This window comes from Polypterus senegalus, unplaced genomic scaffold (genome assembly GCF_016835505.1).
Source record: "Polypterus senegalus isolate Bchr_013 unplaced genomic scaffold, ASM1683550v1 scaffold_5076, whole genome shotgun sequence".
Lineage (NCBI taxonomy): Eukaryota > Metazoa > Chordata > Cladistia > Polypteriformes > Polypteridae > Polypterus > Polypterus senegalus.
Window position 1 is genome coordinate 19,367 of NW_024385699.1, and position 19,481 is coordinate 38,847.

General features: G+C 52.9%; 1 protein-coding gene across 4 annotated transcripts; it reads left to right on the forward strand.

Moving 5' to 3' along the window:
• The first annotated feature begins 2,445 nt into the window (after positions 1–2,445).
• stat4 (signal transducer and activator of transcription 4) lies at positions 2,446–11,829 on the forward strand. 4 transcript variants are annotated; one of them, XM_039743373.1, is made up of 24 exons: positions 2,446–2,538; positions 5,384–5,512; positions 5,699–5,834; positions 5,954–6,052; positions 6,306–6,398; positions 6,480–6,558; positions 6,638–6,723; positions 6,800–6,951; positions 7,912–8,070; positions 8,165–8,257; positions 8,831–8,890; positions 9,300–9,320; positions 9,424–9,514; positions 9,594–9,638; positions 9,721–9,804; positions 9,882–9,980; positions 10,054–10,189; positions 10,279–10,331; positions 10,412–10,506; positions 10,601–10,737; positions 10,816–11,007; positions 11,101–11,143; positions 11,219–11,327; positions 11,403–11,829. In XM_039743373.1, exons 1-24 carry the CDS (start codon positions 2,516–2,518, stop codon positions 11,427–11,429), a joined length of 2,241 nt encoding a protein of 746 aa, XP_039599307.1. In that variant the 5' UTR covers positions 2,446–2,515; the 3' UTR covers positions 11,430–11,829. The 4 variants fall into 4 exon arrangements, with proteins under 4 accessions (XP_039599307.1, XP_039599306.1, XP_039599308.1 ...); XM_039743372.1 differs by having other exon boundaries at positions 2,447–2,538; positions 9,421–9,514; XM_039743374.1 differs by lacking the exon at positions 2,446–2,538 and adding an exon at positions 2,620–2,709 and having other exon boundaries at positions 9,421–9,514.
• The last annotated feature ends 7,652 nt before the right edge of the window (positions 11,830–19,481 follow it).

Consider the following 19,481-nt stretch of genomic DNA (forward strand, 5'->3'; position numbering starts at 1 on the left):
CTCAGGTACCCAGGACTGACCCTCACAGCAGACCAGGTGAGCAATGAACTACAGAAACCTGGGCAAAGCACAGTCTGCGGGCCTGATGGTGGCACCACTGACTTCTTCAGCACATCTTCAGTCTGTGTTCTCTGATCTTCCAAGGGGCTTCTGCTATGAGTGGCCACCAAGACAGCGCAGCTGAACGTCTTACATGTGTGGTAGATAGGGGGCGCTCTCGCTCCCTTGAACCCCTGTCCACGACTCCAGACGCCAGGTAAAAGTCCAATTATTGACTGCACAAAGCGCCCTCTCCTCCACAATACTCGGTAACGAATCACAATCGCTAATAAACAATCCTCCAGCTCCCAGACGCGTTGCCACCCTTCCACCCAGCTCAGCCACAGTCCTTTTATATCTCCGGACCCGGAAGTGTTCCCAATCCCCAGTCCATGTCAGGGTCAGGTAAAAGTTCTTTTCTTCATCCCGGAAGCCCGTCGCTCTTTCTATGATGAACTTCCGGGTCAGAGGGCACGAAGAAATCTTCGGTCCTCCCTGCAGCTCCCTCTTGTGGCCCGCATGGCATCCAGCAGGGCTTTGCATAAAAACTCCATTGTCCATGATGCCCTGCTGGTCTTCTGGGGACCAGTGACGCTGAACACCTCAGACTTCACATACAACACTGAATGACGTCTTCTGCAGAAGTCTTCTGATGACTCAGCTATAGTTTGGTGTATTGGCTGTGGGCAGGAGAATGAACACATGGCACACACTAGAGGAGGTGCCAACTGAACCGCCTGCAGCTCAGCACCACAAAGATACACAAAGATAAAGGAGACAATCGTAGACTTCAGGAGGGTCACAACCCAGTCTGCCCCCAGTTCTCACTGAAGGTGAAGATGTGGAGGTGGTGAGGACTTAGAATTACCTCAGGGTGCTTGTGAACGACAGGAGCAACACTGAGACCCTGAGGAGGTGGAGGCTGTTTGGTGTATGGAGGCCATTCTTAGAAGTTTTCAACCAGTCCATGGCGGTCAGTGCAGTAGTGTGATGGAGAAAAGGTGCCAACAATGCCCGCAGACTCAATTAACTCATCAAAAAGGCTGGGCACTCAGGCTGGACTTCTACTGGGGGACCTGGTGGAACAGACGGTCACTCCTGGAGCCGCTGGCTGTCCTGGACAAGACTGTCACCCCCTGGACAAGGAGTGCCATGTGAGGTCAGTCTGACCCTCGGCCATCAGGCTCTATGACGAGTCACCCCTTGGCCAAGGTGGTCTTGTGCCCTCTGTGAGCTGAAAGGTACTTGGCTGGTCCAGCAAACATCTTAACAAACAAGACCACCACGTGCAAAATACGCCGACAATGACTGACATCCTGGGCTGCGAAACTGCAACCAATAAGGACGAGCAACTCTGCTCAGGTCACACTTGGTACGTATAGAGGGGTCTTCATACAGGTACAGTAGCATTGTGTCTGCTGTGGTGACCCTGCAATCTCCTTTGCAATTATTATTATTAGCATTATCATTATTATCTATCTATCTATCTATCTGTTATATAGCGCCTTTCACTCTATCTATCTATCTATCTATCTATCTATCTGTTATATAGCGCCTTTCACTCTATCTATCTATCTATCTATCTATCTATCTGTTATATAGCGCCTTTCACTCTATCAATTATATAGTGCTTTTCATATCTATCTATCTATCTATCTATCTATCTATCTATCTATCTATCTATCTGTTATATAGCGCCTTTCACTCTATCTATCTATCTATCTATCTATCTGTCTATCTATCTATCTATCTATCTATCTGTTATATAGCACCTTTCACTTTATCTATCTATCTATCTATCTATCTATCTATCTATCTATCTATCTATCTATCTATCTGTTATATAGCGCCTTTCACTCTATCTATCTATCTATCTATCTATCTATCTATCTATCTATCTATCTATCTATCTATCTATCAATTATATAGTGCCTTTAATATCTATCTATCTATCTATCTGTTATATAGCGCTTTTCACTCTATCTATCTATCTATCTATCTATCTATCTATCTATCTATCTATCTGTTATATAGCGCCTTTCACGCTATCTATCTATCTATCTATCTATCTATCTATCTATCTATCATATAGTGCCATGCACATCTATCTATCTTTTTAGCCATCCATTTTTCAAACCCGCTTATACGCTGGCATTTTTTTTTTAAATTTTCTTTTCATTTTAACAACTGCAGCCTGCTGTTACTGCCCTGGATGCCACCTACGCCTTCCTGCTCCTCTGCCCCCGGACTGCCCAGCTCATGCCTTCGCCCCAAAGTTTTGCAGATTCCTTTTCCTCCTTCCAAATTTAGAAGAAATGAGCTGGCAGGTGCGTCGGGTTTCCAAGAAACGCTGACGTTACCCGACCGGTTTTGCGGCTTGAGACGTTGTGAAGCCACGTCGCGGCTCCGACCCCCGTGTCACAGGCAGCCCTCCAGGGGTCACAGCCCGCCTCACGGGGACCCGTCCTTCGTTCTAATGGGCTCGGGCTGTGAACTCAGGTGAGAATTTGCGCGCCTCGGATCGTGGCCGCCTTAGTGGAGGAGATGGGCGTGTTTATGCAAAAGTATTTAAATCTATGCAAATAAGCCTATTTGAACGGCAGTCCGAGCGCGCGGCTGCAGACGAGCTGGGAATTCACAGCGCAGGCGGGCGCGAGCAGCAGGTAGCAGGTGAGTGTCGTTGTCGTTCGTCCCCGCGGCTCGAAGTGGTACCGAGGACGGGGAGTCACATCTTCGGCTTTTGGCACGCGCTGTCATTGCGATGTGCCGGAGGAAGTGAAAGCGGGCGGTCCGGGGATGTCAACCCGAGGAGGCCCCGGATCCCTGCTACAGCGATCGGCCGCCGCCTGAGAACGATGAGCCCCGAGTCACTTATGACGACTTGAGGGGCACAGTGGTCTGCGTGATGCCTCCAGGGGTCTAGCAGCGTTTCGGCAGGAGGATCAACATGTCAGAGCACGTGACATTGTTGTAGAGGCCGAGTGAGGGGGTTGAGTCACATGACCTACTTTTGGGCTCACCCGTTTTTAAGGCGGCGACACGGGTGGGAGGCGCAGTTATTCTGTGAGGTCTCCACCAGCCTGAGTGCGCCAGTATGGTTTCATGCCAGGCACCGTGGGGCCCCAGTGGTTTGGTTTTGTTTCTCTCTTCTCCTTTGCCTTCCAGACGTTGCTGTGACCGATGTGTGTTTGCCCATCGCTTGTCCATTTCTAACTTGGGGCCGCGGTCAGCAGGCTGGACCAGATATCTCCTGCTGTTGCAGGGAATTCCTAGACTGGTACAGGATACACTCCCTCTGGTGCATTCTGGTCCTTTTGTATTGGGCCAAGCCCCTCCTTTAAAGGCACTATACAGAAATGGCTACAAAGGTCCCATGGAATATCTGTGTAAACAAACATTCCATTACATTATATAGCGCCTTTCTCAAATGAACATCAGGTGCCAGGCAACAGGTGGTGTCTAGAAAGCAGGCATGATAATGAAGTGACCCCCTTAGGGTCTCAACTAGCAGTCCACTGCCAAGCCACTAGGCCACACTGCCTGGCACACTCAGCCCAGTGTCGCAGCCACAGACTCGGTGCCACACCACAGGCCTCAGACCCCCAGCCTATTGTGTTTCTGAGCATTAGAGGGGCTGCTGAACTGAAAAATGAACTCCAGACACACAAAGACGATGGCTGCACATTTGAGGACCTGAGATCAGTGACAGTGACATTAACTGACTGGCACCCTCTCCAAGGGTAGTTCCTGCCTTGAACCCGATGCTTGCTGGGATTGTGACCTGCTCTGGATAAGTGGCTTTGACAATAGATGGATGGACTGATAATGACATTGAGTGGCATTGTGAGAAGTGCCAGTTCTTAATCTCAATGAAACATTCTGGTTGGCACCCAAACCTGAATACCTCCATGCAGACTGCAGCCATTCCCTGAAGCCACAGGTGCAAAGCAGGAACCCATTTGTAGGGGGGTGCCAGTCTAACCACAGGTGCACCCAGAACAGAAGCATGGGGGCACGGGGGCAACATGCACACATACAGGTAGCATACATGTGACAAGAAATGCAGATGATAAAAGAAACAGCACGGGTAACGGGTTACACCACACTAGCAGGTGCCACTCTGGGGTAACAGCAGACCCTTCCATAAGGGTCTTTGAATTTTATGAGGGAACAAGCAAGGGACACAAATGAAGCCACAGACCTTGAGTGGACACTTTGTGAAACTCCAGCATCCATTGGTTTATTGTTCTTTTCCTGGCACTGAGTAAGCTGGTGCCAGTGCCAGGACATCCCAGAGAGATATCGCATATTAAGAGAGCATTAGTGTGCCCGGTGGTGGTGCCAGCTCTGAACAGGCAGGGTGATTCTCCATTCTTGATAAGTAACAGGCCAGGAGGACTGGGGGAGCAGTGAGGCCCTCTAGTGGCCAAGGATGTTCAAACCCTCCCGAAACACTCTTGAAACAATTACACCATAAGGAAAGGCGCTATATAAGACAGATGGGTTGTTTTTAGAAATTCACTTCCAGCCGGTTTGTTTCTTGTAGAGCAGAATGTTGGTGCCAGGCTTGGTGTGACCCATCAGTGGTTAAGGTGTTGAACTGCGGGTGCCACGTGATGGGACACCCCATGTGACACCGAGGGAGTCATGACCTGCCACAACCACGTGTGATTTGTAAGTCACTTTGTAAACAAACAAACATGTGCGAGTTCCTCACAGGACTGGGAAGGACACTCGGTGGTCTTAGATGGGCTCTGTCAGAAAAAGCAGTGCATGCTGGGAATTGTGAACGAACATCCTGCGCGACGGCGGTCTGCATGCGGCAGGCCAGACCCACCAGTGCAGTGAGTGGTCCCTAGCACCAGGCAGTCAGCAGCGGAGGGTGCCACTTGTAGGCCTGTCGCCCGCCACCCGTTCATGCCGTTCCTCCTCTATGCCACCCCCTGTTTGTCTTCTAGTTGGCTGCCTCTGTCTCTTCCTCTTTTTCGGCTGAGGATGTGGCTGGTGAGGTGCATGCGAGAGTCGCTCCCCTCCCTGGCCCCTCCGTCCACCTGGCCAGTACCACTGCTTCTGCTCAGCCACGTGACTTACCAGTAGAGGCTGTCATGGCGCAGCCTGCCCGCTTCCTGCCTCGGTGGTGCTCGCAGCGAAAGCAGGAAGTGGCTGCCCACACAACTGCACCTTAGTGCTCCAGGTGCGTCACAGCAGCCCAGGTCCGGGTGCAAGGACCCCCTTCTTGACCGCGGTGCTGTCCTCTGGTCCAGAGACAGTCGGCAGAGGGCGGGCAGAGTCCTGGTGCCTGGCACTGCCCCCGCTCTGCCCTGACGCACTTGTTTTCTCTCAGCATGAGTCAGTGGAAGCAGGTGCAGCAGCTGGAGATGAAGTTCCTGGAGCAGGTGGACCACTTCTACGACGACAACTTTCCCATGGAGGTGCGTCAGTTCCTGGCCGAGTGGATCGAGGCCCAGAAGTGGTAGGTGTCTCGCTCATCTCGGGAATCCCCCCGCTTTCCGGAGAAGCGGCGCCTCGCCGCCTGAGGCGCCTTGACTCGTGTGCGTCACCAGGAAGTGGCGAGGCGGCAGAGGGCAGGAGAGCAGCATGGCGGGGGAGCCCCCGGGCTCGGGTGGCGCACGCATGAACTCATCTGCTTCTCCCACAGGGATGTTGCCTGCAACCACGAGGCCATATCCACCATCCTCTTCCAAAACCTGCTGGGTCAGCTGGAGGACCAGTACGTCCAGGAGAAGAACTTCCTGCAGAGACACAACCTGAAACGTATCAAGCAGCAGCTGCAGGTGAGCGGGCGCCGGGCCGGGTGCTCGAAGAGAACCGAGCGCACAAAGCCACAGATTGGCACAGTCACGTGAAACTGACATTTCTGCCATCGTCACCTCTGCCCGCCTCTCCTCTGCAGGTGAAGTACAAGACCAACCCGCTGCACATGGCCACCGTCATCTCCAGCTGCCTGAGGGAGGAGAGGAGGATCATCGCTGCTGCCAGCATGGTGGAGCAGGTAGTGGCACGGGGTGGGCGTCCCTGGCAGGTGACCGCCCTTTGGGCCACAGTGTAGAGCGCCTCTCGCGTGAATGTGAGTGGCTTGTTGGTCAGTGGAGGCACTGTAGGGGGCGCTGCCTTGAGGTGGGTCACACACACACCTGTTCCAGGTGGGTAAGTTAAGTGTAGGGGGCGCCAGTGTGCCCCTTGCTATTTGTATTCGCCTGTCCATAGAGAAGTCCGGCTGTTGAGGTCCTCACTGACCGTTGCAGGGTCCGCTGGAGAAGTCCATGCAGAACTCCGTGGTTTATGAGCGGCAGAGGAATCTGGAGAACCGGGTGGTGGGGGTCCGCAGGAATGTGCAGGTAGGCACCAGAGAGGTGGAGAGAGGGGTCCGTTCACTCGGGGCTCCCGTGCCCATTTGAGTGCCCCCTGTTTTTCCACAGATGGTCGAGCAGGAGGTCAAGTGTCTGGAGAACAGGCAGGATGAGTTTGACTTCCGCTTCAAAACGCTGCAGTCCAAAGGTGGGTGCCACTCGTTGTCTGTCACACCGATGCTGACCCCGGTCACTCTGTCCCCTAGCCCTCTGCTCTATCATTTCAGACCCCGCCGAACGCAACAATGAGCAAGCCAGGCTGGAGGTGGTCCGACTTCAGGACATGCTGAACCTGCTGGACTTCAAGAGAAAGGTAGGGCAGCAGAAGGTGGGTGCCACTCTGCCCAGCGAGCCACGCTCTCCTCACTGTCCCCTCGGTGTGCCCGCAGGAGACGCTCGGGAAGATCGCAGAGCTGATCAAGGAGATCGATGCAGTGATGAGCACCCAGCTGACCGAGGAGCTGCGGGACTGGAAGAGGCGCCAGCAGATCGCGTGTATTGGGGGGCCGCTTCTCACGGGGCTGGACCAGCTGCAGAACTGGTAAGGCGCCAGCCTAGTGCTTCGCCGGCCTGAGGGTCCAGAATGACTGCCCAGAGGTGGGCATCTTGTGGGAATCTGTGGCTTTATCGATGCATTTGAATGGTCTTGGTAACCCACAGCCTCATCTCTAGGTCAGAGACGATCTAGACCTGTAGCTCTGGGTCCAGAACGGCTTCAAGTGATATTTGGAACCTGCCGCCATTTGACCGATTCCAGCCCCCTGTCTGCACTTGGGTGACCCCCAGGACCCGCAGTCCCTGGTCAGATCAGTGGCAGGACCTGCGGCCTTTGTGTGAATCTGAACGTGCTCTAGAGTTGTTCTAGAACCACAGTAGCCTCTCCCCGACCAGTTGTCTTACACCTCCATGCTGAAGTGGCTCCAGAACCCATGGACTCCCAGCATGTTCTAGCCCAAGCTTGAGTCCAATCTAGACCATCTCCTTGGCATGCTCATCTTCCTGTAACTGAAGGAGCTCTAGAACAGTGGCCCGTTATTAGCTTTCAGCTGCTCCCTGGGATCAATGCCTGTCATTGGCCACTGCATTTGAGTGAACCAGTTGTCTTCCATCTCCAGGCCCCATGTGACTGCGCTCTAGAACCTCTGCCTTACATCTCCAGGTCAGAGAAGTCTGTAACCCAGAGACCTGAATTTCTGTGTATTTCTGTGCACCTCAAGGATCCACGGCCCTCACACGTCTGGACAGTCGACGACGTTCGAGAACGAGAATAGCATCTTCATTTGGGCCTCCTGTCTCCCACCCAGGGAGTTTCCTCTAGAACCGTCTGCACTTGGGGTCACCTCTCAGGTGCTGGGACAGTTCTAGAAGCCACCGACTCAGCCCCCTCTGCTCTAGAACCTCTCACCTCTTCATTCGTAAACGGGAGGCGTTCCCTAGAAGGTGAATCTGAGCCCCTTTTTGACCCCAGTGGTCCTAAGACGCCCCACTCTGCCCCCTGCAGGTTCACGATGATCGCACAGAGCCTCTTCTACATCAGGCGGCACTTAGACAAGCTGGAGGAGCTCGTCTTGAAGGTGACGTACAACGGCGACCCGATTCCTCTGCAGAAGCCCGAGTTGGAGGAGCGCGTCAAGTGCCTGATCTACCATCTCATCAAAAGGTGGCGTTTTGGGGGCATGTGGCCACGTGGCCTTCCCGAGGTGAACCTGGCAGGACTTTACCATCATTCCCATCTCCATTTGTCTTTTCTGCAGCTCCTTCGTGGTCGAGAGGCAGCCCTGCATGCCAACCCATCTTCAGCGGCAGCTGGTCATCAAAACTGGAGTGTTCTTCACCATGAAGCTGAGGTAAGTGCCCGATGGCACTGGACTGGTGACTATTGAGACCTTCAAGGCCCACAATATGCTGATAATGTGGCATCTCTTGCGGGGTGGAGGCCTCTTAGAGACTGATAAGTTGGATGGCATGCTGTGCCAAACCTGCAGATCTGGGATGAGTCTTGTCTCGGGCACCTCCTGAACATGTTGCCCATCTGTGCCCTTTGTACCCACAGATGATAAATCAGTAGAATGCCTTTTTTGGGCATTTTGGGATCAGTGATCTTAGGACTGTAAGGGAGTAGAAGATGCCATATTTGAGCCACAATGCCACTCCACAATGGGCACACTTGGCATTGTGTTGGCATTGGACATCTTCATGTCTCATTTTATTCGATTTTAAGTGCGTTGTAAGTGTAAGAGCGGCAGTAAGGAAGCCCTCTGGACTACAGCAGATGAACGGTGATGCATCTGTGCCACCTGCAGTGCCCACTTGAATGTCTCTGAGTGTGCCCAGCATACAGTATCTGTATAGACGCCAGTCTACACCAGCGGGGGCACAACATTGCAGCTTTGCCAATCTCTTTGTTTGCTTTTCCACAGGCTGTTGGTCAAATTGCCAGAAATCAACTACCAACTGAACGTCAAGACCATCTTTGACAAGTGAGTTTATATAGCGCCTTTCCGTAATCCAAGGGGCATAGCAGTCACATAGTGCCAGTCGCAGCCAAGCAGAGCCAGAGTGGTGTGACATTTTAGAGTCCAAATGACGACGTGGGAGCCATTGGAGGGGAGCAGGTGGCACACTGGGAGGAGGCGTGAGTGGAATGGCTGACACCCTGGGGGTCCCATAGAGGGTACAGGGGAGGTAATGATGGACCCTTAGTAGGAAGCGGTTGACACACTGAAGATTCCCGGTAACACATTGGTGGTCCCTTAGTGAGGAGCGGGGTGACGCACTGGGGCTCCCTTAGAGGGTTGCTGATGATCCACTGATGTGTGAAGGTGGCTGTGCCCTCTTGCTGCCCCTGGTGGCACTGATGGCATATTTCCTTCTTTTTCTCTCCTGCAGGGACCTTCCCGCTGGCAGAGTGTGAGTAGCTCCTTGTCTCTCTTGTGCTGTCGGGCACAGCGCGTGATGAGGGCAGTGGGTCTCCCCGTGCCCGCCGGTCACTCTTTTCTGCTAATTTCAGAAGTCGTCAGTTCTTCATCCAGGGGACCAGCATCAAGGCGATGGACTTGGAGGACTCGTCCAATGGCTGCTTGTCCGTCGAGTTCCGACACCTGGTAATGAGGGGCCACTAGTCGCTTATATGGCGCCTTTCACTCGCGACTCTCATGTTCATCTTGTGTGTTTCTTATTCAGCAGCTGAAAGAACGCAAGCTGTGCAACGGGTCCAAGGGAAACGAGGTGAGTGGGCGTGGGCTCCCTGGGGTGCCCGCTACCGCTGAACCGCCCTGCCCACCTGACTGACCCACCGTTCTGTCCACAGGTCCCAGTGACGGTCACAGAGGAGCTCCACTCCTTCAGCTTCGAGGCCCAGCTGTGTCTTCAGGGCTTGACTATAGACCTGGAGGTCAGTGCATTGTGGATGCCACCTGGCAGGTCACCCACCCAATCACCTCTGACCTTTGCTCTCTGCTTCTTTTCCAGACCTGCTCCCTGCCCATAGTGGTCATCTCCAACGTGAGCCAGCTGCCCGGAGGCTGGGCCTCTGTCATTTGGTACAACCTGTTGACCGATGACCCTAAGGTAGATGCCACCTCCGCCTGACCCACCCCTGACCGCTTTGCCATGCTGACCACCACCCCACCTTTTTTTCCAGAATTTGTCCTTCTTCAGCAGTCCACCGGCTGCCAGCTGGTCTCAGCTGTCCGAGGTGCTGAGCTGGCAGTTTTCTTCCTTCGTGGGACGAGGCCTCAATACGGAGCAGTTGGCAATGTTGGCGGAGAAGCTCTTGGGTATGTGGGCCACGTGGGATGCCAGCAGTCCAAGGCTGTCTGTGCCAATATGGCATTTTAACGCTCCTTGTCATTGTGTTTGTTCCCAGGCCAGCAGGCTGTGTTCAGTGATTGCCAGTTTTCTTGGGCTAAGTTCTTCAAGGTAAGCTTGGGCAACCACTGGGCATCATGAGGGGCGTCCAGTCGGGTGTTCTGGTGCTTCAGCTCTGCCTCTGCCTGCAGGAGAACATCCCAGGCAAACCATTCAGCTTCTGGCTGTGGCTCGACTCCATCCTGGAACTGATCAAGAAGCACCTGCTGCCACTCTGGATCGATGGGTGAGTTGACGGGTCAAGGGGCTGCCAGGTCTCTGGGGGGCACCACTGCTCATATGCTGTTTGCTGACTCTGATGCCCCCTGTGGGCACCTCAGGTACATCATGGGCTTTGTCAGTAAGGAGATGGAGCGGGCGTTGCTGAAGGACAAGGAGCCGGGCACGTTCCTGCTGCGATTCAGCGAGAGCCACTTGGGTGGCATCACCTTCACCTGGGTGGACCACTCTGAGAATGGTTAGTTTGCCCGTCCCGGTGCATAGTGATGTCACATCCTAACTTGCCACCTCACGAGCCATATCCCTTTTTCCGCAGGAGAGGTCAAGTTTCACTCGGTTGAGCCGTACACTAAGAGCCGCCTGGCAGCGCTGCCCTTTGCCAACATCCTTCGTGACTACAAAGTCATCGTGGACGGGAATGTTCCCGAAAACCCCCTGAAATTGCTATACCCAGGCATTGCCAAGGATGAGGCCTTTGGGAAGCACTACAACAATCAGCCAAATACAGGTGAGCCCTGGCAGGCCTGCCACTGAGGGCCAGGCAGGAGTGCCCACTGCTGAGGGTCTCGGCTCTAACCACCTGTCACTTATCTCCTTGCAGACTCCCAGTACATCTCTTCCGTCTTCATTCCTGTCTCTCAGTTGTGAGTATCACCGATACCACTATGCCCACTGTGCCCATCACCCCCACTAGCGCCCTTTTCTTTTTCTGTTTTAAGCACCAACGTGTCAGCTGCGCCTTTCTCATCGCTGGACTTGCTGCCTATGTCGCCAGGACAGTTTGATATGCTCAAGAAGCAGCTGAGCCCGGTGGAGTATGAGACGGCGGTACGTATGGTGGGTTTGGGTTGGCCCAGCGGGTGGGCAGCTCCTCCTCTGGCTAATCTGGGCTTTGATTTTCAGATGAACTCCCCCTGCTACGCTGAGTAAGCCCGCCGATGCCAGCGGCCCTTACTAAGGAGAGGCAGAGCCACTTGGAACAGCCCGATGTGCCAGCCTAGTGTGGGGTTGATGAGCTGAGGAGCGAGTGCCCAAATGTCTGCACTTCCTCATGAGGCTTCTGCTGCCAGCTGACAAGGGTGCCATGTCCTTTACAGCTCTTGAGTGATCCATTTAGAGTCACCAGACAGGACATGGACACAGGGCAGGACACTTCCTAAAGCCTGGAGCTAACAATGTCCAAGTGCCTGGAGATGGTGTTCACCATGAAAGGCGCTATATACACCATATGTTTCTGTATATTTATATATTTACTGTAGACACATCTAAAAGTGCTTGGCTGTAAATATTCATTCCACTGTTTATGTGTACGATAAATCTTTAAGATGAAGATGCTGCCTGTGTTTGTTGGGCTGGTGGGCACATAATGCCACATGCCACTACTGACCTGACTGGTAGGGCTCTTGTCACCTTGAACTGTGGCTCTGGGCGAATGACCATCACTAGTGTGTGAGGAGTGACCCACTTCCGGATGACCTGCGGACGTTCTGCATTTGGTCTCATGGGGGTCAGAGTTTCAGGACCTTGTGGTCCACAGGAATCCAGTGTGAGGGCATCTGTGGCACCCCCTGCAGGTGTAATTTAGCATTGCGCAAGTGGGGAGTCACCTGCTGAGACTTAAGCCCACCAACCACAGGCTCACAGTCAGCTCTTTGGAGCTCTACAGCGCCCGTCAGTGGGTACACATGTCAAATGCAATTTAAAACTTCACGAAGTACAAAAAGAAAAGAGAGGATTGGAAACCCAGCAAAAAAAAAAAAAGATATGAAAGGACCAACGGGCAGGAGTGGCCACTGGCGGGAAGCCTGAGGACTGAGCAGCAGAATTAAGGAGGACAAACCCACACAAAGCCAAACCTGGCATCCACCGAGGCCTCACCCCAGACAGCCACACTCTAAACTCAAGAGGCAGGCCTCCAGGCCCCCACAGGCCCAAACCGGGCAAAAATGGCTTCAGATTTTATAAATAAGGCCAGGAGGACGTCGTCAGGCTGCAGGCCCGCAGGGACAGAAGTAAAAATTCACAGTGAAGGAGCAGCAAAGGCGAGGCAGGGAGGGACAAGCAGGAAGAAGGCAAAGTCCGGGCCAACAGACCCATCATCACAAGACAAAAGACGGGACCTTTGAAGGAACAAATCCAAAAATCAAATCGCGGGGGGCCGTGTTGAGCTCGCCTTCAACCTGAAGTGGTGCCTTTGTAGAGCTGGGGGGTCCTCCATCCTCGGGCTCCACTTTAAGGAGAGCTCAGACTGAAACATCCAATAATAATAATAAACAGGCAGCGGGAGACGTTCAGCCAGCCCACAGCAGCTACATGGTGGTCTCCTGGAGAAGCAGCTTGAGCTTGAGTAGAAGAGACTCGTCAGGGGGTCCGGCGCCTTCTCAGGGTTCACTTTGGGGAAATAGGGGGCTGACATGGAAAAGAGAACTCGGTGCCCCCATCGACAATATCTATCTATCTATCTATCTATCTATCTATCTATCTATCTATCTATCTATCTATCTATCTATCATATAGTGCCTTTCACTCTATCTATCTATCTATCTATCTATCTATCTATTTATCTATCTATCTATCTATCTATCTATCATATAGTGCCTTTCACTCTCTATCTATCTATCTATCTATCTATCATATAGCGCCTTTCACTCTATCTATCTAAACAGTTGATCACCTGCTCATCAGACCAGTAAGTAGGACGTCAGCCATTTTATTCTTTATATGTAAGAATACTGCGGTGTGTTGGCACCCTGCCCGGGGTTTGTTTCCTGCCTTGTGCCCTGTGTTGGCTGGGATTGGCTCCAGCAGACCCCTGTGACCCTGTAGTTAGGATATAGCGGCTTGGATAATGGATGGATGGATGGATGGATGGAAGAAGAAGCCCAAAACTCTTTCTGCAGTTTTTGGGGTCTCAGGTTTAATGTTTAAGTTGGCACATCCCCCATCATGAGGTGCACTGACCACCAGACGTAGTGCCAGGCTTGACATCTGCAGTTTCCTTTCTGGGCAGACGTTGAACTGGCATTTCTGGAGGTGGGCACTAGGGGTCATTTTGACCAGTGGTCAGAACAACTGAATTCAAGAGCTCGAGGTCCGCATTCCAGGACAACAGCAGCAAAACCTCTAGCATCAGGAAACTGAAGGCATGAAATGCAGACACTCATAACGGTGGTCCCACTTTTCGGTTCAGCATCATAGAACTTGATATGTCCATTCAAAGAAGACAACAGCAGCAGCACCAGGGTGGGCCGCATTTACACCATGGGTGCCTCGTGCCATCTGAGACGCGATCAGGTCCATCGTTTTGTGTTTTTCCAGTCAGAGGAGATGCAGGTGAAGCGACTTGCTCAGGGTCACCCAGTGGTGTCAGTGGTGGGACCTCAGGGTTGGAGGTCCACAGCTTCAACTACTGGGCCACAATCTCAGGTTAAGGAAGGCTGTGAGAAGTTTAAAGGAGCACAAGGCCACCTAAGAAATGATGGGACACAGGGGACATTCAATGTGAATCTGCTTGGTGAAAGCTGGCAAGGACTTTGTGCCAATCTCATGGTAAATGGTGAAGGAGTCACCACCTTAACTGACTCAGGCTCTGCTGAGAAGCTGACTGACTAGCTCAGCTCCAGTTGATGACGAAGTGACCTCTCGTAGCTGGTGGGCTTGTCCTAAGCACACCAGAGAGTAGCAGGGTGCCAACCCGCCACACTCGAAGCCCCCTGTGGTCTAATGCCATTCAAGGTTCACCACCACAATCAGAGGGCCACCGGTGATTTGGTTCCTCTTCCGGTTCTGTCTGGAGGTGGTCAGCCCACAGGCTCTGCAGTTGTGGAGCAGGTCACGTCCCCCATAACGGGGGTCCACACGACGGGCCCACCAGGTGTCTGGTTCAGTTCCTCAGATTATTTGTGTTCTTCCTCGGCTTCTTCGCTCTCGTTCCACACATTGGAGTCGTTTGCCCCCTTTTGCCTTTTCTGCTCCCCTCGTGTTTATTTAAATAAATTCTTCTTTCATGAAGATTCCCGGTGGGCTAGTTTCTCAACTGACCACTTTGGGGCCTGGACAGGCCTGAAGCCTGCCTATGGAGGTGGAGGCCAGGCAGCCTTTGGTGAAGGCTTTTCTGGGCAGGCTAGGGGGGCCCTGGCCTGCTTTCTATTTTGTGTGCTGGCAGCCATTGTAAGACCCCCAGGACTGGGGTTTATGTCACCATTGCTGTCTGTGTACTTTGTGTTCTTCTGAGTCACTCGTGTTTTGTGGGTGGAGCCCCGTGAGGCGGGTTACTCTGAAGCCCCGCCCCTACCTTTATATTGTGAGGCTGGCTGGCGGGTCCTTGAGGGGCTCATCGAGAGGGGGCACTACCATCGTGACTCTTGATTATTTTGTGTTTTCTGTTCTCTTTGGTGGTTTTGCCGTTGCCCGTTTTTTCCAGGGTGTGCCCACAGCCCCTGGCCTTCCCCTGGTTGGCCTGCATGCCCTTTACTTTTATCAGGAATGCGCCCCTCTTTATTGTGGTAGGAAAAGGAGAAGAAGTAATGAGAAGTAAATGGCCTTGTTGAGGGGAGAACACAGGCTGCGCTTTAAAACCCAACAGTCGACCCCAAGTGAACCCGATGGGCGGCCCCCTTTGTGCCCTTTGGAAGACGTCACATGTGAGGGTCCAAGGAACGTGAGCCCGCCGCCCAGGTTCTGCTGATTTGTTAATAATGCCATTCTGTGACTCACATCGAGCGTCTTGAGACCAGCAGTCGGGGCTATGGGGGCGGGGGAATGCCATGTGCAGGAATGTGGAGAAAACCTGGGGGTTGGTTGGGGGGGGGGCAAACTGAAGCAGGAAAGCAGAGCAACAGCCTGAGTTTGGTGAGAAGGTGAAGGACGAGAAGGCGTCTGGGGTGTGGAAGGGCCGAGTGGCCACTGGCGCCACGTGTTGGAAATCGCAGAAGATTTGGATTTGCTTTGTCTTTGCGAGTTTGGCCATTTGAACCTCCACAGAGGCGTCTCGTGAGAAACTCTAAGACCAAGAATGGGTTTCATTCTTAAGAAGGTTGAGAGCCTCAGACTGAAGTGATCAGACTTGGCCGGGTGTGAGTGGCATGTGCCCGACGTCAGGTGGCACAGCACAATGAAGTGGAGAGGAAGGATGGAGCTGTGCTGAGGCATCTAAGACACGCAACATCACTGCTTTGGAGTCGGTGGCCAGGAGACATGAAGAAGATGGACCTTCTGTCCACAAGGGCAACCTCCAGGTCTGCCCACTCTGTGATTATCTGGGCTTGGCAGACCTCGGCCACATCACGCTCTATGGTTTGAGTGCCGATGTCACCTCTGCTTTTCTTCTTGTGCTGGTCCATCAGGTGGACATCTCCTGCTGTGAGGTCTTGACTTGTTCATGTGGACCTCCTGAATTTGGGGCTCTGGCTGCTTGTGATTTTCTTTCCATCAATGACAGCCAGGCACACTCGCTGGGCTCGCTTGAGGATGGCGTGTCTGCCGAAGTGACAGGAGGATCATCTGAGCACAGCTGTGGGACAATGAAGTCCACTCTAGGGAATCGGACGGCAAAGCCCCTCATCATCGTGGAGTTGAAATGACAGCACGGAGCCCTGAACTTCTGGGGGCCTCACTGATGTGACCTCCTGGTGTCTCACATGACTACAAAGGGCCTGCTGCATTTACTCTTCTGTCTTTTGAAGGTGAGTTGTATTCGGAATAGAAAGTAAGGGGGGCCGTGGTGATGTCATCTCTGAACATCTGGCGTCATTGGCAGTCTCGGTCAACCCCCCAAGAAGATAGAGAAATTAAAAAAAGAAAGTGAAGGTGGGCACAGATTTGTGTCCACCATTGCAATGTATAAACTCCAGACTCATAAAGTGCCCACCACAAGCTCTGTGCCTGTCACTTGGCCATTGTTGTCATCCTTTGGATTGTCTGCATTTGTGCCAACCTGGCGTTGAGCTTTGCACCAAGCCAGCTGTCTTCGCACCTCCACTCCGTTCAGTGGGCTGCCACAATCCCCTCAAAGGGTAAAAGTGAGTCACGACACCAAGAAGGCTAAGAAGAAGAAGGTCCAAGAAGGACCAGCAGACCCCAGGACGTCAGGTGGGAGAAATGAAAATGCGTTTGGAAAACAAAAACAAAAAACAAATCCAGCGACCCGCTGAAACTCAGGACAGCGTCGGGGGCGGAGCCTGCAGTGGTGATGTCAAGCTGGACCCGCCTCTTGGGGCCACACCCACAAAACACAAGCAATACAAGAGAGTCCAGAAATAAACGAGAGTAAAACGCATGAAAACAAGAAAATGAAAAGACCAAAAGAGACACAAAAAAGTAAAAAAAAGAGAAGACGTGGAGCAAACCCTGGCTGTGTGACCATCGGACAATAGATGGCCTTCTATGACCATGTGACCATCTCAGCATGGGGACCGTGTGACCACCTGACCATACAATCATGACACCATGTGATCATCTGGCCATGTGAGGGCGGGTCTGTGTGACCACATAGCCACCTGAGCATGCGATCATGTGACCACATCAGATCATGGGACTGGGAGACCACCTGAGCATGCCATCATGTGACCACATCTAATCATGGTACTGGGAGACCACCTGAGCATGCCATCATGTGACCACATCAGATCATGGGACTGGGAGACCACCTGAGCATGCCATCATGTGACCACATCAGATCATGGGACTGTGAGACCACCTGAGCATGCCATCATGTGACCACATCAGATCATGGGACTGTGAGACCACCTGAGCATGCCATCATGTGACCACGTCAGATCATGGGACTGGGAGACCACCTGAGCATGCGATCATGTGACCACATCAGATCATGGGACTGTGAGACCACCTGAGCATGCGATCATGTGACCACATCAGATCATGGGACTGGGAGACCACCTGAGCATGCCATCATGTGACCACATCAGATCATGGGACTGTGAGACCACCTGAGCATGCCATCAAGTGACCATGTCTGATCATGGGACTGTGAGACCACCTGAGCATGCGATCATATGACCACATCAGATCATGGGACTGTGAGACCACCTGAGCATGCCATCAAGTGACCATGTCTGATCATGGTACTGTGAGACCACCTGAGCATGCCATCATGTGACCATATCAGATCATGGGAATGTGAGACCACCTGAGCATGCCATCATGTGACCACGTCAGATCATGGTACTGTGAGACCACCTGAGCATGCCATCATGTGACCACGTCAGATCATGGGACTGTGAGACCACCTGAGCATGCCATCATGTGACCACATCAGATCATGGGACTGTGAGACCACCTGAGCATGCCATCATGTGACCATGTCAGATCATGGGACTGGGAGACCACCTGAGCATGCGATCATGTGACCACATCAGATCATGGGACTGTGAGACCACCTGAGCATGCGATCATGTGACCACATCAGATCATGGTACTGTGAGACCACCTGAGAATGCCATCATGTGACTACATCAGATCATGGTACTGTGAGACCACCTGAGCACGCCATCATGTGACCACTTCAGATCATGGGACTGTGAGACCACCTGAGCACGCCATCATGTGACCACATCAGATCATGGGACTGTGAGACCACCAGAGCATGCGATCATGTGACCACATCAGATCATGGGACTGTGAGACCACCTGAGCATGCGATCATGTGACCACGTCAGATCATGGTACTGTGAGACCACCTGAGAATGCCATCATGTGACCATATCAGATCATGGGAATGAGAGACCACCTGAGCACGCCATCATGTGACCACGTCTGATCATAGGACTGGAAGACCACCTGAGCATGCCATCATGTGACCACGTCTGATCATAGGACTGGAAGACCACCTGAGCATGCGATCATGTGACCACATCAGATCATGGGACTGAGAGACCACCTGAGCATGCGATCATGGGACTGTGGGACCGGGTGGCCATCACAGCGTCTCCTGGGCCGTCCCACTTCACCTCTGGTCTCTCGCGGTTCTTGCTGCTGTGTTTTGGTTCCTCCATGCCAGCCGCGCTGTTTGTTTATTCCTCAGTTCCCAGCTGACATTTCTCCATTGGGGGTCTCTTTGCCTTTTCTCTGTCCTCCCGTTGTGATTCTCGTCTCCCTCATGACGAGTAATCAGCAAGTCTGGTGCCGACACGAACGAGACTGGAAGATAAAGAAATGAAAAGAGCAGAGGAGAACAATAAAGCAGCGAGCGGTTCGCTGCCAGGACGGGGGCTGCGACGCTTTTAGCTACACGTTTGCCTTTATTCACCCGCACTTTAGCTTGAACGGTCAATCGAAGCACGCGTGGCCTCCGCGTCGGTTTCTCTCTCAGCCAGGAGGTGGCGTCGGTGTGACGCGGGCTCGCTCGGCCCTCCTCAGCGCCCTCCAGCGGCTCGCCGCCTCCGTTTCGTTTCTCGGTTTCCTCTCAGGACGCCAGCCTCCCACAAACGCGCGTTTTCTCGGAAACCCCGTGATCCGCCGGCGCTCTTCCTTGTGTCGCGCGCCCTCCCTCCTCCGACCGTAGCGCCCGGCTCCGCCCCTTCCGCTTCAAGGCGCCAATCCCGCTTCATGTACTACGACGTCATCGTGACGACGAGGAAAAACAAACGGCGCCCAGTGGCCAAGGCGCGAGATGTCCTTACTATGTCGTGCTTTCCGCGCAGTAGTGCATGCAGAAGCCTGGCACATTCTAATCAAAAGACCCCAAACGCAGTCTTGACATTTCTATGTGGACCCAAAATAGAAACTGCGCAATTTGGGGGCACATGAAAAAGAGGCCCGAGTTTTAACTCTGAAAGGATGAAGACCACCAATGTGCCAAGAGTGCCAAGTGCCAGCCTGATGGCAGAAGCGCAATGTGACTTAAATGAACCACATACTCCATGTCCAGTGCCTATGCTGCACCCTCTCTGATATTTGATGATGTTTTCCAGCCACCATTTATATGTGTGGCATGGCGGGCATCAGGCTGGGTATGCGGTCTGG

Bases quoted from the DNA above. Each gene is read 5' to 3' on its own strand.
- stat4 (XM_039743372.1), top strand. From the start codon at position 2,516: ATGGGCTCGGGCTGTGAACTCAG. The intron at 11,008-11,100 runs GTGAGCCCTGGC...ATCTCCTTGCAG, and splicing joins CAACAATCAGCCAAATACAG to ACTCCCAGTACATCTCTTCC. The intron at 11,144-11,218 runs GTGAGTATCACC...TTCTGTTTTAAG, and splicing joins TTCATTCCTGTCTCTCAGTT to CACCAACGTGTCAGCTGCGC.